The sequence below is a fragment of the Carlito syrichta genome, unplaced genomic scaffold, assembly GCF_000164805.1.
Source record: "Carlito syrichta isolate Samal-C Ts95f unplaced genomic scaffold, Tarsius_syrichta-2.0.1 Scaffold313533, whole genome shotgun sequence".
Lineage (NCBI taxonomy): Eukaryota > Metazoa > Chordata > Mammalia > Primates > Tarsiidae > Carlito > Carlito syrichta.
The window spans coordinates 347,955-363,958 of NW_007257629.1; the positions used below are offsets into that span (position 1 = coordinate 347,955).

General features: G+C 50.2%; 1 protein-coding gene across 5 annotated transcripts in view; it reads left to right on the forward strand.

Annotated features, from left to right (window-relative positions):
- Positions 1-1,618: 1,618 nt before the first annotated feature.
- B9D1 (B9 domain containing 1) overlaps positions 1,619-16,004 on the forward strand; it is a 16,174-nt gene continuing 1,788 nt past the window's right edge. For 2 of the 5 annotated variants that reach the window (XM_008070550.2, XM_021718812.1), the window contains exons 1-5: positions 1,619-1,848; positions 3,359-3,427; positions 6,124-6,235; positions 12,536-12,632; positions 13,184-13,246. In XM_008070550.2, coding sequence (XP_008068741.1) covers positions 1,786-1,848; positions 3,359-3,427; positions 6,124-6,235; positions 12,536-12,632; positions 13,184-13,246 — 404 coding nt within the window. In that variant the 5' untranslated portion in view covers positions 1,619-1,785. Of the gene's footprint in view, positions 1,849-2,148; positions 2,212-3,358; positions 3,428-6,123; positions 6,236-12,535; positions 12,633-13,183; positions 13,247-13,321; positions 13,511-14,941; positions 15,127-16,004 lie in introns of those variants that run through there. The other 3 variants (XM_021718811.1, XM_021718814.1, XM_021718813.1) reach the window with 3 other exon arrangements.

Here is a 16,004-nt window from a genome sequence, read left to right on the forward strand (position 1 = left end):
TCACAGTCCCCCACCCTTGATCAAATACCTTTATTCACCTGGGGGTGGGGTTTCAATAGGTCCAAGCAAGGCTGTGACCACTCCTTCCTCCTTCTCTCTCTTACACAGGTGGCTGGGACTCCCCTAGTCTGCCCCCAAGCTGGCAGGTGGTTGCTGGAGGGTGTGATGGCCTGGGGTTCCTGCTCGGGGCCTGACCTTCCTGAAGTCTACACACCAGTGCATCCCTTCATTTCCTGGATCAAAGATAAGGTCCCCCATGTCTCCTTTGACACCTCAGTCAACAGGCGCCCTTGGGCCTGGCCCAAGACAAGACAGAGGAAGCAGTGAGGGTTATCAGCCTGTGGATCCCTAATTCAGCTGTTTACCTGCTGCTGCGGTTGTGTTCAAGTCACCTTTGTTGTCCAAGTCTCTGTTTCCTCCGCTGTAAAATGGAGATAAGTTTATTCATTCATTCATTCATTCAACAAGTTAGTAGTTACCCAGCGCTTACTGTGTGCCAGGCCATGAGTATACAAGACTCATGTGGTCCCTGATTCATGAAGCATCAGACCAGTGAGGGAGGCAAGCATTAGCCTAAATTATGACAATAATAAACGTGCAACTACAAACCATGGCGGGCAGTAAGAAGAACTGGATTTATGTGTTAATAGAAGCTGTGGGCCGGGCTCGGTGGCTCAGCCTGTAATCCCAGCACTTTGGGAGGCCAAGGCAAGTGGATTGCCTGAGCCCACAGGTTTGAGACCAGCCTGAGCAACTTGGTGAGACCTTGTCTCTACAATAAATCAAAAATTAGCTGGGCGTGGTAGCACATGCATGTAGTTATGGCTACTTGGAAGGCTGAGACAGAAGGCTCGCCAGAGCCTAGCAGGTCGACGCTGGGGTGGCCGTGAGGGTGGCACTGCAGCCTGGGAGACAGAGTGAGACTCCAACTCGCGGGGGGGGGAAGCTGTGACCTACTCGAGTTGGCCAGGGAGAAATTGTCACTTGAATAGGGCCTGACAGATCCGTGGGTTCTGGCCAGCAACTTCCCTGAGTGCTGGCTGACTGTGGTGCCAGGTGCTGCCCTTCCATGAGCCTCAGTTTCTCCAGCTTCACATTGAGGAGCGGCAGGCAGCTTGGATGTAAGGATTCTTGAGGACCTTCCCAAGTGTGTTTAATAAACTTTTTCGAGGGCGAGGCTCTCAAAAGCCATAAGGGCGCATCCCCTTCACCAGATGCAGGGAGCTGCTTGGCGCCAGCCAGGGATACCCCTCTGAGCACCCAGCCTCCCTCGGAGGCTCCGCGCATCCCTCCGCCGTCCTCCCAGAAGAGCCACGACGACATCTAGTGGCCAAGGGTATTTTGACAATTGACTTCTGGCGGGCTTGAGTCCGGGGCATTTCCCTCTGTGACCCCGCTCTTTTCTGCCTCCGCACTTCGAGGAGGAGCAGGGCTCTGTCCGAGTGAACACACACTACCTAAGCGTGTCATTGTGCCGCGTGGTAGGGCTGGGTTCTACACGACGGGTCAACACTCTGCGTGGACAATCCAAGTTTACCCAGACAGGGGTGGGGCCGTGGAGCCCCGCCCCTCCGGGCTCCTCCCCCACAAGCCCCGCCCCTCCCGGGGGCGCCCGCCGACTGCGCCTGCGCCTCGCCGCACGCACGCGTACTGCGGCCTTCGCGAAGGCGCCGCCGCCGGGGCACGTGTCCCGCGCGCCACGCCGTCTGTTTCTAGGGCAACCCCGGTGCCTCTTAGCAACCGCGCCAGCGGCCTGGGTGGGTCTTCCGAACCCCGAGCCCTGCCATGGCGGCCGCGAGCCCGACCGTGTTTCTGCTCATGGTCAACGGGCAGGTGGAGAGCGCCCAGGTGAGCGGCCGCCGGGGCCCCGCTCCCCAGTGTCGCCCGGGGACCCTGCCCGCAACCCTCGGGGCTGCTGCGGTCCCCGGAGGGCCGTGTCGCTCCTCCGAGCGTCCCGGTTAGGCGGGGGAGGGGAGCCAGCCTTGGAGAGGTTTGGCGCGAGGTTGCTGGGCATCCTGATCCCGGGTGTGCGGGAGCGGAAAGAAGCCTCGGGAGGCTGAGCTAGTACCGAGGTCACGCGCGGCCAAGCCTGCGGGCCCTGGCACGGAGAGTGTCCGCTCGGTTGAGTCACGGGCAGAGGCCTCTTGGAGAGTCACGGTAGGAGACGAGGCTTGGCCGGGTTTCGGGCATCTGCGCCGCGTCTCGTCCGCGGTGAGTGCCCCGCGCTCTGAGCCGCAGATCCTTGAACTTGGGTTAGAATCGGGATGCTTTGGTTAGTGTGACCCAACGATGATGGTGGCCTGGAATGATCCCGGGAGGGTGTGCCCGTCATGCCACAGGGGCGCTACTCTTCATTTCCCTACACTCTTTTGACAGCCACTTAGTATGAATAAATAAAAACCAACGTTCACCAAGTCCTCACTGTGTGCCAAACTCGGTGCTCAGCACCGCTTAGTCAATCCTTACAATAACCTCGTGAGGGAGGTATTACTAATATCCCCATTTTACCGCTGGGAAAATTTACCCAAGGAAGTGGCCTAGCTGGGAATTGAACACAGGGATGTCTGGCCAAAAAAGTTTGCTACACTGTCCTTCCAAGCTGTTGGAGATGGTGTTTTTTACTATTATATTATTGTGAGGATTAACTGAAGTACATGTTGGCTGCCTTCCTCTTAATCAGGGATACTGTCCCATGCTTCTATTACGTCCCCACTTCTGCCTTGGCCTAGAGCCTGAGACTGTCTTTCCCCCTTCTCTTGTTCTGTCTTATTAAGGGCTCTTAGCTGGGCTGAGTCACATGTGTCTGTGCTCTTAGCATACCCATCCCCCCCCAACTCCTGACACACACAAGCGCATGCATGCACACACACACACACTGTTCCTTCTTCCTCTGCTCTGGTCCCCTTCCTCTGTTCAGGCCCTCGGCTCCAGCCACGCATATGCTCTGTGTCCTGATAGCTTCCTGAGTTCTTAGACCTTTCACTTCAGCACCATACCCTTAGACCTCATCTGTGCCCACCTCTGTGCCAGGTGCTGGGGACAGAGAAAGGCATCCACCTTGTTTCCTGTTCACAGTCTAGTGGGGTTGACAGACCTAGACACAGGTAATCAGGGCTTTGATGGCGGAAGCACAAGGACTAAAAGGAACCAAAAGGCAGCCTTAAACCAGCCTGGGAGTTAGGGCTGGCTCCCTGAAAGGAATGTTTTAAAGGATGAGCAGGAGTTTTTCAGGTGAATAAATAGGAAGGGCACATCAGACAGAAGGCAGAGCTCGAGCTGAGGTCCAGGACTCTCCTAGCAAACACATTGGCCTCTGCATGAGTACCAGTAAATGGAATCCGTGTGTGTTTTTTTCCAGTTTCCAGAATATGATGACCTCTACTGCAAGTACTGCTTTGTGTACGGCCAGGACTGGGCCCCCACGGCGGTAAGCTGGACCCGGGCTTCCCTTACTCAAGGCCTTCATGCCTGATGGGGTTTCTGAAGGTGCCCATCACACCCTTCCCCTCCCCATTCAAAACCATTAGACACCAAGTTCAGAGAGAACCCAAACATGAGATTATTCCTGAAAAAGCTGGAATGGAGAGCACAACCATGGTTGGGCTCCTTGACTGATACCCAAAGACTGTGCGCACTCACATACCCTGTTCTGTGAGCTTGTATGTGGCAGGCAGACCCCCGCAGGTCAGCCTGCAAGTGACTGAGTTTTAGATACTCCGGACCAGCCCCTCACCCGGCCTCTCCTCAGCCAAAGGGCTCTCCAGACCCTCCCCACCAGCTGAGGAGAGGCCACATGGTGAGGGTCTGGTCCAGGGATAGTCTCTACCAGGAGAGGGACTAGGGTGAAGACTTCAGCTGGCACCACACTTTTCTGTTTGCAAAGAGCTTGTATAATCCTCACATCAGTTGAAGAAATGGAAGCTCAGCTTATTTAATCTCTCTATGCCTCAGTTTCCTCCTTTGTACAACTGAAATTATAATACCTATTTTCCCTTTACCCATTCATTGGATAACTGTTGATTGAGAGTCTTCTGGGCATTGGGGATAGTGAATGAAGCCAGAGAAAAGTCCCTGTCTTCTTGGAGTATACATTCCTGTGGGGAGAGACATACTAAACAGTACATATGGTAGTACATGAGCTAAGAAGCAGCACTGAGAGGGAAAATGAAGTCAGGAATTGAGAGGTGTGAAGGGTAAAAGGGAGGTTGGAATCTAGATAAGGTAACCAGGGGAGGTTTCACTCAGAAGGTAACTTTTGAGTAAAAACCTGAAGGAAGTAAGGGAGCATATGGGAACCTGTAGAACTTCCCAGGCAGAAGGAACAGGGAGTGCAAAGGTCCCGAGGCAAGAGTGTGCCTGGCATGTTTGAGGAACAGCAAGGAAGTTAGTGTGGCCAGTGAACAGAGTGAGCCAAAAATGAGTGGCTGGAGGTGAGGTAGGGAGGCACAGGGGCAGATCTCGTAGAGCTTGGAAGGTCAGAGCAAGAACCATGACCTTTACTCAGGGGAAGATGGGACCCCACTGGAGAGTTTTGAACAGAGGAGAAAGTGAACTAGCTCAGGTTTTAAAAAGATCCCCCTGCTGTCTGTAAGCATAGACTGTGTGGGAGCAAGGGCAGGAAGACCATTTGGCTCTGACAGCAACAGATGGGGAGAGGAGGTGGCAGTTGTGGGGTGGCAAAAGTGGTTGAATCTCAAGTACACTTTGAAGACAGAGCCAACAGGTTTTGCTGTCGGACATATATGGGGTATGAGAGAAAGAGGAGTTAAGAATCACACCGAGGTTTCTTGCCTGAGCACTTGGAAGTAGAGAACTGCAGTTCATTGAGAAGACTATGGACAAATCAGGTTTGGGAGAACCACTCAGAGCTCAGCCTGGAGTGGGTCCAGGCTGAGATGCCTCTCGCCATCCGGTCGAGATGCGGAGTGGCAGTGGGAGATGGAGCACTGCTGATCTGGAGCTCTAAGGCGAGGACGAGGCTGGAGACATATACTTGGAATCACTGACATCTGGACCACAGTGAAAGTCACAAGATTGATGAGATCACCAAGTACATGGTTAGAAACTGGCCAAAGACAGAGCCTTGGGACCCTGACGCTGAGAAGGAACCAGCAACAGTGACTGAGCAGGAGCCATCCTATGAGGTAGAAAGACCCAGAAACCAAGGGAAGAAAGTATCGGGAAGCAGATCAACTTCCAGAAGCGATCATCTGTGTGAAAGGCTGCGGATGGGTCAAGTAAAATGGAGACAGGGAAATGACCATTGGCTAAAGCAGTATCAAGATCACTGTTTTTTTGAAAAAACCCTTTAGTGGAGTAGTGGAGCCAGCAGTCAGACTGGAGCGGGTTCACGAAAGAATAGCAGAGGAGGAGTCAGGCTCGGTGGCTCAGCCTGTAATCCCATGCCTTTGGGAGGCTGAAGTGAGTGGATTGCCTGAGCCTGCGGGTTTGAGACCCGCCTAGGCAACTTGGCAAGACCTCATCTCTACAATAAATCAAAATGAGCCGGGTGTGGTAGCGCGCTCCTGAAGTTCCAGCTACTCGGAAGGCTGAGGTGGAAGGATCGCCGGTGGCCGGGAGCGGCCACTGCACTCCAGTCTGGGTGACAGAGTGAGACTCCAACTCAAAAAAAAAAAAAAAAAGAATAGCAGGGGAGGAGTTGGAGCCAGGGAGTGTGGCAACTCTCTCAAGGAGTTTTTCTGTGAAGGGAAGCAAAGAACAAGTTGGTAGGTGAAGTAGGAAGTAGAGATGGGAGAGGATCGTTTCTGTTAGAGAAAACATATGCGTGCGTACCGATGGGAATGCTCTAGGTGAGTGGTGATGCAGGCAAGTGTAAGCATTGCTGGGGCCGTTTCCTTCAGTGGGGCAAGAGGGGATGAGATCTAACCCCATGGCCAGGAGAGTGGCTGGCCTCCCAGGTTGTCACACTCTGACAAGATAGTACATTCAGGTACCAGACCTGAGAGGTGCTCTGTCATCTCCTAGTTCCCTTTGTTTGGAAGTTAGTGTCTTGGGAGAAGAGTTGAAAAAAACAGTCCTCCCAACTGCCTGCTCCATACAAGGAGAAGGAGGCGTGGCAGCCTGGCACTTAGACACCAGCTGTCTCTGTTGTTGTCCCCACAGGGTCTGGAGGAGGGGATCTCGCAGATCACATCCAAGAGCCAAGACGTACGGCAGGCGCTGGTTTGGAACTTTCCCATCGATGTCACCTTTAAAAGCACCAACCCCTATGGCTGTGAGTCTGCAGGGGCCCTACGGGGTGGGGAGCAGAAGAGCTTTCACAGAGCACCCCCAGGACAGCCTCTGCCTCATCCCGTCCAGCGCTGCCCGTATTCACATGGTCACTGCCCGATACCTGGGCTCTTGCCCTGGCCTTTGATGTTCTCTGCCACCACCTGCCCCCTTCCCACTTCTTCCTCGGCCCACTTCGTCCCAGTCATCTTCTACCTGCTGTGCAGCTGGCCCTCTGGAAATTCAGAGTGAATCGGGTCAGACCCCAATCTGACACCTTTGCTGCTCGCCACACCTGTGATGGGTAGAATCCTGAGTCTGGTGTGCAGGGCTGCAGCCATCTGACCTGGAGATCTCGCCCCGTGTCTCTCAATATCCCATGTGTTTTGTGCTCCAGCCAGAGTAACACTTGCTCCTCCTGTGCTAGTCCCTCAAGTTCCTCTCCTGAGTCTTTGTTCATGCTATTCCCTCTGCCCGAATACTCTTCCCACATCCTACAAAGGGCTTCCTTGGGCTGGCAGTATTTACTTCCCACCTTGTCTAGTGGTTATTAACCCCTCTAATTGTTCACTTTCACTTATTAAATGCTTACTGTGTGCAAAACCTAAGGATGAGCTCCATGGGGACTGTGAATTCTTTCCCTGTGTGGACTTATCCAAGCTTCCTGATCCTATCTAGTGGACAGATTTCTCTCCATTTCTTCTTCCATATAAGGAAACTGAAATGCAAAACTGGCAAAAGCAAATAAGAAACCTCTCTGGAGAAAGATGTCATCTCATAGACCTCAAATTATTTCCATGTTTTAGTCCACATATAATGTCTGGCATATGATAAGTAAGAAGAACACAGGAATCAAGACAGCATTAATGGCAACCTGCAAAAGTGAGGCACTAGAGAGAAACAGAATCTCCAGCTACTGAAATTGCCAGACACATTCCTACCGTGATCAAAAGAGATAAAACAAACTATTGAGAATTATGGCAGAGAACTAGAAGGCCTGACACATTTGTAAAAGGTCCTAATAGAAATTCTAGAACTGAAAGATAGGATCACCAAAAGTAGGCACTCAGCAGATTAGACACAACTGAATAAATAAGTGTATACTGAAAGCTGGGTCTAAGGAAAATACCTACAATGCAGATGAAAGAGTAAGAGACAGGATATAGGAAATTTTCCATATGTTATTGGAATCCTAGAAAGGGTGGAGAGAGAACAAGGCACAGACAATATTGGAAGTGATAAATAGCTTCAAAAATGATGAGAGATATCAAGACACAGATTCAAGAAGACAAACCTCAAGCAGAATAAATGTAAGAAATCCACACCTAGCTGCATAATAATAAAACATTTAAAAGCCAAAGAGAATCTTTTAGCGGGAGAGAGGGCTGGCTAGAGGCCCAAACCTCACCTTCATGCAATTTACTTATGTAACAGCTCCTCACATGTACCCCACAACCCTAAAATAATAAATAAATAAAGAGGCTACCACAGTCTGAGAATGGTATCAGAAGGCAAGAATGGAGTTTTTATTATTATTACAAATAATCAATAAAGTTACTAATTAAGTTTAATTATTTTTACTTATTTATTTGAGTTGGAGTCTCATTCTGTCACCCAGGCTGGAGTGCAGTGGCACACTCACGGCCACCCCAGCGTCAGCTTGCCGAGCTCCGGCAATGCCTCCGTTTCAGCCTTCCAAGTAGCCAGAACTACATGCGTGCACTACCACACCCAACTGATTTTTGATTTATTATAAAGACGAGGTCTCTCCAAGTTGCCCAGGCTGGTCTTGAACCCCTGGGCTCAGACAGTCCACTCGCCTCAGCCTCCCAAAGTGCTGGGATTACAAGCTGAGCCACTGAGCCCGGTCTTAAGTTTAATTATTAAGAAAAAAGAAAGAATACTTTAAAGCAGTTGGATTTGGGTTACACAATTATATGCATTTGTCAAAATCTGTTAAGATTTGTGTGTTTCATTATGTATACATTTTATCTCAAAAAAATTGAGCTCTAATAATAGGCATAGTGAAATGTTTTAGGGAAAGTATACACTTGTCTGCAACTTATTTTGAAATTTCTCACAAGTAGGATAAATTGAGGCGTGGAGAGAGGTGATGAAGCAAGTATGGTAATCTAGGTGGTGAGTACTCCAGGGTTCATGGAAAAACTCCTTTAACTTTCTGGGAGAGTAGAGTATTTTCTTTGACCCTGATAAAATTAAGATAGGTACCAATAGCAAGTATAGTGAGAAAATCTCCATATGTTTGAAAAATAAGAAAATCACTTCTAAAAACAACTCCTGTGTCAAAGAATAAATAATAATGGACTTTTGAATTGAATGATGGTGAAAATACTTAGCTATTTAAATTTGCAGGGGGCATTTTAAGTCATGGTTAGAGGAAAATTTTGTAGTTTTAAATGCATATGTTAGAAAAGATAGGCTGAAAAATTAATGATCTAAGTATCATCAGATAAAAGAACAGCAAATTAAATCCAAAGAAAGTAGAAGAATGAGAAATTACAGGAATTGATTAAACAGAAAGCACCTTTACAGTAGAGGAGATGAAAAAACACAAAAGTTCATTTTTAAAAGTGAAAAACCTGGGTTGAGACGATCAAGGAGAAAAGAGAAAAAACAGAAATGGCAGAAATGAAAAGAGGGACATGTTGTGGCTCTTGCAGGCAATACAAAGATAAGGCATTAAAGAACAGCCATTGTTACACATCTGGCAACTTAGATGAAATGTTCAAATTCCTGAAAAAATATAACTACCAAAGCTGCACAAAAAGAGAATCTGTGTACCCTATGTCTATTAAATTGAATCTGTAATTTAAAATTTTCTTACAAAGAAAACTCCAAATCCAGATATCGTCATCAGTGAATTCCACCAGATATTTAAGAAAGAAGTAACGCCAGGCTTACATTTTAGAATAAAAAAGATTAAATGTTCTCCACCTTGTTTTTGTTAGGTCACGTAGTTTTGATGCCAAAGCCTGCTGAGGACATTAAAAAGAAGGAACTTGGCCAGGCGCAGTGGGTCATGCCTATAATCGCAGCACTTTGAGAGGCAGAGGCGAGAGGATTGCCTGAGCTCAGGGGTTCAAGACTAGCCTAGGCAACTTGGTGAGACCTCGTCTCTACAATGAATTAAACAATTAGCCAGTCATGGTGGCATGCGCCTGTAGTTCCAGCTACCTGGAAGGCTGAAGTGGAAGGATCCCTTGAGCCCAGCAGGTCGAGGCTGCAGTGGCCGTGAGTGTGCCCCTGCACTCCAGTCTGGGTGACAGAGTAAAATTCCAACTCACAAAAAAACTCGGCCAGGTTCGGTAGCTCAGTCTACTATAATCCCAGCACTTTGGAAGGCTGAGGCGAATGAGTTGCCTGAGCCTGTGGGTTCAAGACCAGCCTGGGCAACTTGGCGAGACCTTGTCTCTACAATTAAAGAAAAAATATTAGCTGGGCGTGATAGCACACACCTGTAGTTCTGGCTACTTAGAAGGCTGAGGTGGAAAGATCACTGAAGCCCAGCAGGTTGATGCTGGGGTGGCTGTGAGTGTGCCACTGCACTCTAGCCTGGGTGATGAGTGAGACTTCAACTCAAAAAAAAAAAAGGAAACTGAATCTAACAAAATATTCAGAAACTGAATCTAGCAAGATATAAAAATAATATCATGAGAAGGAGGTTTTATCCTCCAACAAAGCTTGTATAACAACTAAAGTCAGCCATTGTAATGCATTACATTTCTTCATAAATGAAGAAAACATAAAATTCAACATCCATTTATGGTAAACACCTAGTAAGCTAGGAAAAGAAAGAAATGACCTTAATCTGATAAGGGTTATCTATGAAATGATTAGAGCAAATATCACTTTTACTGGTGAGATGTTGGAAGATTTCCCTCTGAGATCAGGATACTTGTTATCACCACCAGCACTGTACAAATAAAGGGTTTAAGAATTAGAAAAGGGCCAGGCTTGGTGGCTCAGCCTGTAATCCCAACACTTTGGGAGGCCTAGGTGAAAGGATTGCCTGAGCCCATGGGTTTGAGACCAGCCTGGGCAACTTGGCGAGACCTCATCTCTACAATAAATCAAAGGTAAATAAAAATTAGCCAGGCGTGGTTGCCTGCCCCTGCAGTTTCGACTACTTGAAAGGCTGAAGCGGAAGGATTGCCGGAGCCCAGCGCATGCCACCATGACTGGCTAGTTGTTTAATTCATTGTAGAGACGAAGTCTCACCAAGTTGCCTAGGCTAGTCTTGAACTAGGCAATCCTCTCGCCTCTGCCTCTCAAAGTGCTGCGATTATAGGCATGACCCACTGCGCCTGGCCAAGCCCTGTGGTGGCTGTGAACATGCCACTGCACTCCAGCCTGGGCGACACAGTGAGACTCTAACTCAAAAAGGAAACAAGAATTAGAAAGGAGGAACAAAACAGTATTCACAGATGAAATGATTATATAGAATTTCAAAATAATCTACAGATAAATTATTAGGATTAATAGATTGGCGTGATTGCTGGATATAAGATCAATATACAGAAAGCAGTTACTGTTTGTGATATATAGAAAATGATATCTTAAAAATATGTTCTTTATAGTAATATTAAAGTATAACTTGTTGTACCAGATACCAAGCTTTAGTAATAAAGGACAATAAAGACAATGTGGTTTTGACTCAAGGAGACAGATCCATAGAGACCCCCAAGACCTAGGAGCATGTAGACAGTTGATTCATGACAAAGGTGGCACTGCAGAGTAGGAAGGAAAAGAGGTCTTTTCAGTAAATGGTGCTGGGACAATTGGATACACATAGAAAAAAAAGAAGCCTGGCTGCATACACAAGTAAATTTCAGATGGATATGTAAGTCCAAATGTGAAGGGCAAAAGAAAGCTTCAGGAAGGCAGCATGGAGGACTACAGCCACAATATCGGGGTAAGGGAAGATTTTCCAAGAAGAGTCCTTAAAGGAGAAGTTCAGTGAAGTTGATTGTATTAAAAATAAGGGCTTCTGTTCATCCATAAACATTAAAAGAGGCCAGACATGGTAGCTCATGCCTATAAACCCAGTACTTTGAGAGGCCAAGGCAGGAGAATTGCTTGAGCCCAGGAGCTCAAGACCAGACTGGGCAACATAGACCTCTTCTCTACAAAAAATCAGCTGGGCATGGTGGCATGCACCTGTAGTCTCAGCTACTTGAGAGGCTGAGGCAGAAGAATCACCTGAGCCCAAGGGATTAAGGATGCAGAGAGCCATGGTTGTGCAACTGCACTCCAGTCTGGGTACAGAGTAAGACCTTGACTCCCCCCTCCAAAACACACACACACACACACACACACACACACACACACACACACACACACATACACGTATATATTGTATTATTCCTTTTATATAAAGTTCAAAAAATGGGTGAAACCCAAGTACCATGGTTGGGATGCATTATTTGGTGATGAAGCCTTAAAAGGTAAAGAGGTGGTTTTGTAACACTTGGAAGGTTACCTTGGTGGGTTATCTTGGTAGAAGTAATGATGGGAAGGGCACAAGCCTCTCCCTAACATTTACTGAGCACTCACTATGCATTAGGCACTGTTTTAAGTGTTTTAGAGATGGGGAAACAGGGGCAGAGAGGATAGGTAATCTGCGTGAGGTCACTCAGCAGTGGCCACGGGATCAGAGCATGGCAGGCTGACTCTAGGACCTCCCTGGGCCTCACCATCTGCCTGTCAACTGGGCAATGATCTTTCCCCTGCAAAAGGACAGAGAGACCGACAAGGTAAGAGCACCTAGTGCGCCTCAGTGCTAACATGAAACAGGTGTGATGTTAATATTTTAAAGAAAAATCTCAGAAGGTCTTTGCTTTCTCTCTGACTTTTCTTAGATGCCCCCAAAATGCTCCCCCCACCCATCTCCAGGAACCCATGCAGTGCGTGCTTGAGTGTGACCACCTCCATCAGAAAGGACGCTTCCAGAGGGCAGGAGGGTGGGCTCTTGTCTGCTCCAGTCACAGCTGGGCCCAGTGCCTAGTGCCTAGTACCTCCAGAGGCACTTCCTGTGTTCCCAGGAGTGAGAAGGGGTGTGGAGAGTGTGGACCCTATTCTAGGACATTAGTGGAGATACAGGAAGTACCAGGGTGGGCAGAACTCCTTGGCACAGGGTTCCCACATCTGCCGCTGCTGTCCCTTGAGCCCACCACCCCAGGGCTTTGAGGGCCATCCCCCCACTCAGCTGAACATGCCCTGTTCTCTGCCTGGCACCTTCCCCATGTTTCCTCATATACCAACACCCTGCCTTGTCCTTCCCAAGGGCCACAGATCGTGCTTAGTGTGTATGGACCAGACGTGTTTGGGAACGACGTGGTTCGAGGCTATGGGGCAGTGCATGTGCCCTTCTCACCCGGCCGGTAGGTCCTCGCTCTGACCTGGTCCCTGAGCCACAGCCTGTCCCTTGCTGGGCCATGCTCCCTTGTGACCGGGGCACCCTCGGCGTGGCTTTTCCTTGGACAAACCACCTCGACTTATGTCTTGGGTTCAGGCTGGGAATGCTCTGGGGTCTCCACCGGCCTGGGCAGCTCAGCGTGGAGGGTGGGACATGCAGCCCATATCTAGAAAGAGGCCCTCTCCAGTGGGTGGCGAGGCTCATGCTGTTGGTCAAGCACCGGTGAGGTGAGGAGGGAGTGGGCCCCTGAAAAGAATAAGACCCTCACAGACTGACCTCTGGGAGGCTGGGCCCCGGCCTATGGTGTTCACCACTGTCTCGTGGCACTCGGCACCTCACCTGGGCACAGCAGTGCTCAGTCAGCACCTGCTGGATTTGATGGCATTCACCTTGACTCGGCCCGTGGTGAAGCCACACCCACCTGATCTGTGAATGTTTCTGCTTGCTTCTCCCTGGAGCTCAGAAGGGTCCATCACTTGTCTGTTACTCAGCACCTCTGTGAAATGTTTGTTTCAGGCACAAAAGGACCATCCCCATGTTTGTCCCAGAATCCACATCTAAACTACAGAAGTTTACAAGGTGAGTTTCTACCTGTAACCCCTAACCCTGCCTTTTGAGCTACTGGAGGAATGGATGCCACATTTCACCCCTCAGTATGTGCCTGGTCACCTCCTCAGTTCTTCAAGCTGTTCCACCAACTGGGGACACGTAGAAACAGGTCCTGGGGAGGTGCTGGGTCCCTGGGCCACTGTTGTAGCAGCATGAGGCTGTGTTTTACTCTGTGCCCTGTTAAAAGTCTTTGTGTCAGATAGAGCCAAGAAAAGGCTCTTGTCAGATGGGAAAGTGACATACTGTGACATTCAAGGTAGGAAATGAGGTTACGGCAGGGGGAACCAAACATCTTAAAACAGTCATCATGACAATGGGTAGCTTTTATCAGTCAGCTACTTGATGCCTTTACCTGTGGGAGCCTCTGACAAAGCTGACATTTGAGCAGAGACTGGAGCAGAGGTAAGCAGCTGCCATGGAACTATCTGGGAAAAGAATGTTCCAGGCACAGGGAACAGCCCTCAGGAGAGCCTGCGCTTAGCATGTTAGGAGTAGCCAGGGTGTTGGTGTGGCCAGTAAGGGGTGAGCAAGGGGAAGTGGAGAGATGTCAGGTAGGCAGGCAGGGCCAGAACACAAGGCCTGCAGGGAGAGCCCAGGGACAGATGCCTGGAGAAAGCCCCAGGAAAGGCCTCTCACCCCTTAGCACCTCCATATGGGAGCTTGAGGGCCAGCTGGGCCCTGACTGACTCAAGGCCCCTCAGCACAGCTTAGCTGCAAGCCACTGTTGCTCCCCAGCAGGTCAGCAAGGGCCAAGGGCAAAATGGAGGACCACCGGGGTTCCTGGCCAGCAGCCGGCAAGCAACCCACTGCAAGCCTGGCCGGTATCAAGGGCGGGACCTGGCCAGAGCCCTGCTGGGTGGAGGAAAATCAAGCCTCAGCTGAGGATGCCTCACTGAGCTCTGAGGCGTATGGAGGGGAGAGGCAGCATTGTGCCCATTGGCATCCGCCTAAGAATTTGGGTGTCCACTGCCCCTAAAAGTCCTCTGGGAGGCCATGTAGGAAGGGCTTCTTTCCTCTGGGCCAATGTCACCTGGAGGTGCTGACAGTCACCCCACAGGGCTGTCAGGGAAGCAGTGGGTGGTGGTGGTCAGTGGGCTTGGGGAAGGTTAAGGGCTTTGAGGGACTTCACAGCCACCCTGTCCAGGGTGTGCACCCTGCTCAGAGCTCCAAGGGAGGAGCCCACCCCTCCAGGTGAGAGCTCACTGAGGAGAGGGTTCCTGCTGAAAGAGTTAGGCATTGCAGCCCCTATGAAGGGGCTCTTAACTGGGCAAGGCAGCGTGTGCTTGGACTGCAAACACGGGGGAGGGGTCTGAGGCGTGAAGGCAGTTTGATTGGCAGCCTTCCCAGACACAGTGGCCACGGGGACTACTTGCTCAGGCAGAGACCTGGGATCATCCCGTCCCCCTTGTGCCCTTCCTCTCCCAGCATCTTCCCATGACTCCCTTCTCTGCCTGAGGGGCCTGCCCATCACCCTTGGCCCCTGTAGTTCCCGTGGTGGCCGCTGCAACAAGATACCACAGACTTGATGGCCTAAAACAACAGAAATGTATTTTCTCATAGTTTTGGTGGCCAGACATCCAAAATTCGTGTCACTGGGTCAAAATACAGTGTGGGCAGTCTCCCTCTTTGGGCTCTAAGGGAGACTCTGTTTCTCGCCTCTTACAGCTTCTGGTGGCTCCGGCCTTCCTTGGCTTGTAGCCTCATCACTCCAGCCTCTGCCTCCATGGTCACACGGCCTCCTCCTGTGTGTGTCAAATCTCCCTCTGTTTCCCTTTCTTATGTGGATATGTGTGATGGCATCTTGGACCCACCTGGATAGTTGCCTCATCTCAAGATCCTTAACCTAATCACAACTGCAAAGACCTTTTTTCTTTTTGTTGTTGAGTAGGAGTCTCACTCTGTTGCCCAGAATATAGTGCATTGGCACGATCATGGCTTACCGTAGTTTCAACCTCCTGGGCTCTGGCGAGCCTCCCACCTCAGCCTCCTGATAGGACTACAGATGTGTGCCATCATGCCCAGCTAGGTTTTTTTAATTTTTTTTCTAGAGACAAAGTCTCACTATGTTGCCCAGGCTGGTCTTGAACTCCTGGGCTCAAGCAGTCCTCTCTCCTCAGCTTCCCAAAGTACTGGGATTATAGGTGTGAGGCACCACACCCAGCCCACATCTAGATAAGGTCACATTCACAGTTTCTAAGGACTAAATCCTGATACCTCTGAGGGCTGTTACTGAGCCTGTGGCAGCCCCTCCAATCTAGTCTTCACATGGCCACAAAAGTGGTGTCCCTAAAACCCCGTGGGACACCCCAGTGACCCAGTGACCCCCGGCCCTCCCCCACTAGACCCTGCCCAGCCACATCCCTTCGTATGTAGGATTAACTTCAAGGAGAATGCTGCGGAATGCTGCATGGCCCCACGTTATCGGCCCTGCGGACTCCATGGCCTCTCCCCTACGTGCCTCCCATGGGCCTCAGTTTCTCCACTCGGCTGGGTCCTTCCCCGCCTCCGGCCCTTGCCTGGAACATTCTCCCCTGAACAGTCAACTTCCGTCAGTTGGGCAGACTGCCCTGGCGGACTCCAGGAGAGAATGAGGAATGCGGCGAGGCTGGGCGCTCCGTGTGTGAGCACTTGGGATGTCGCCAGCTCGCTGGGGACTGCTTCCGGGCCCCGGGCCCCGGGGCCGCCAGCGAGGGGGCTGCCGTTGAGCTTTGCTCTCGGAGGGGAGACC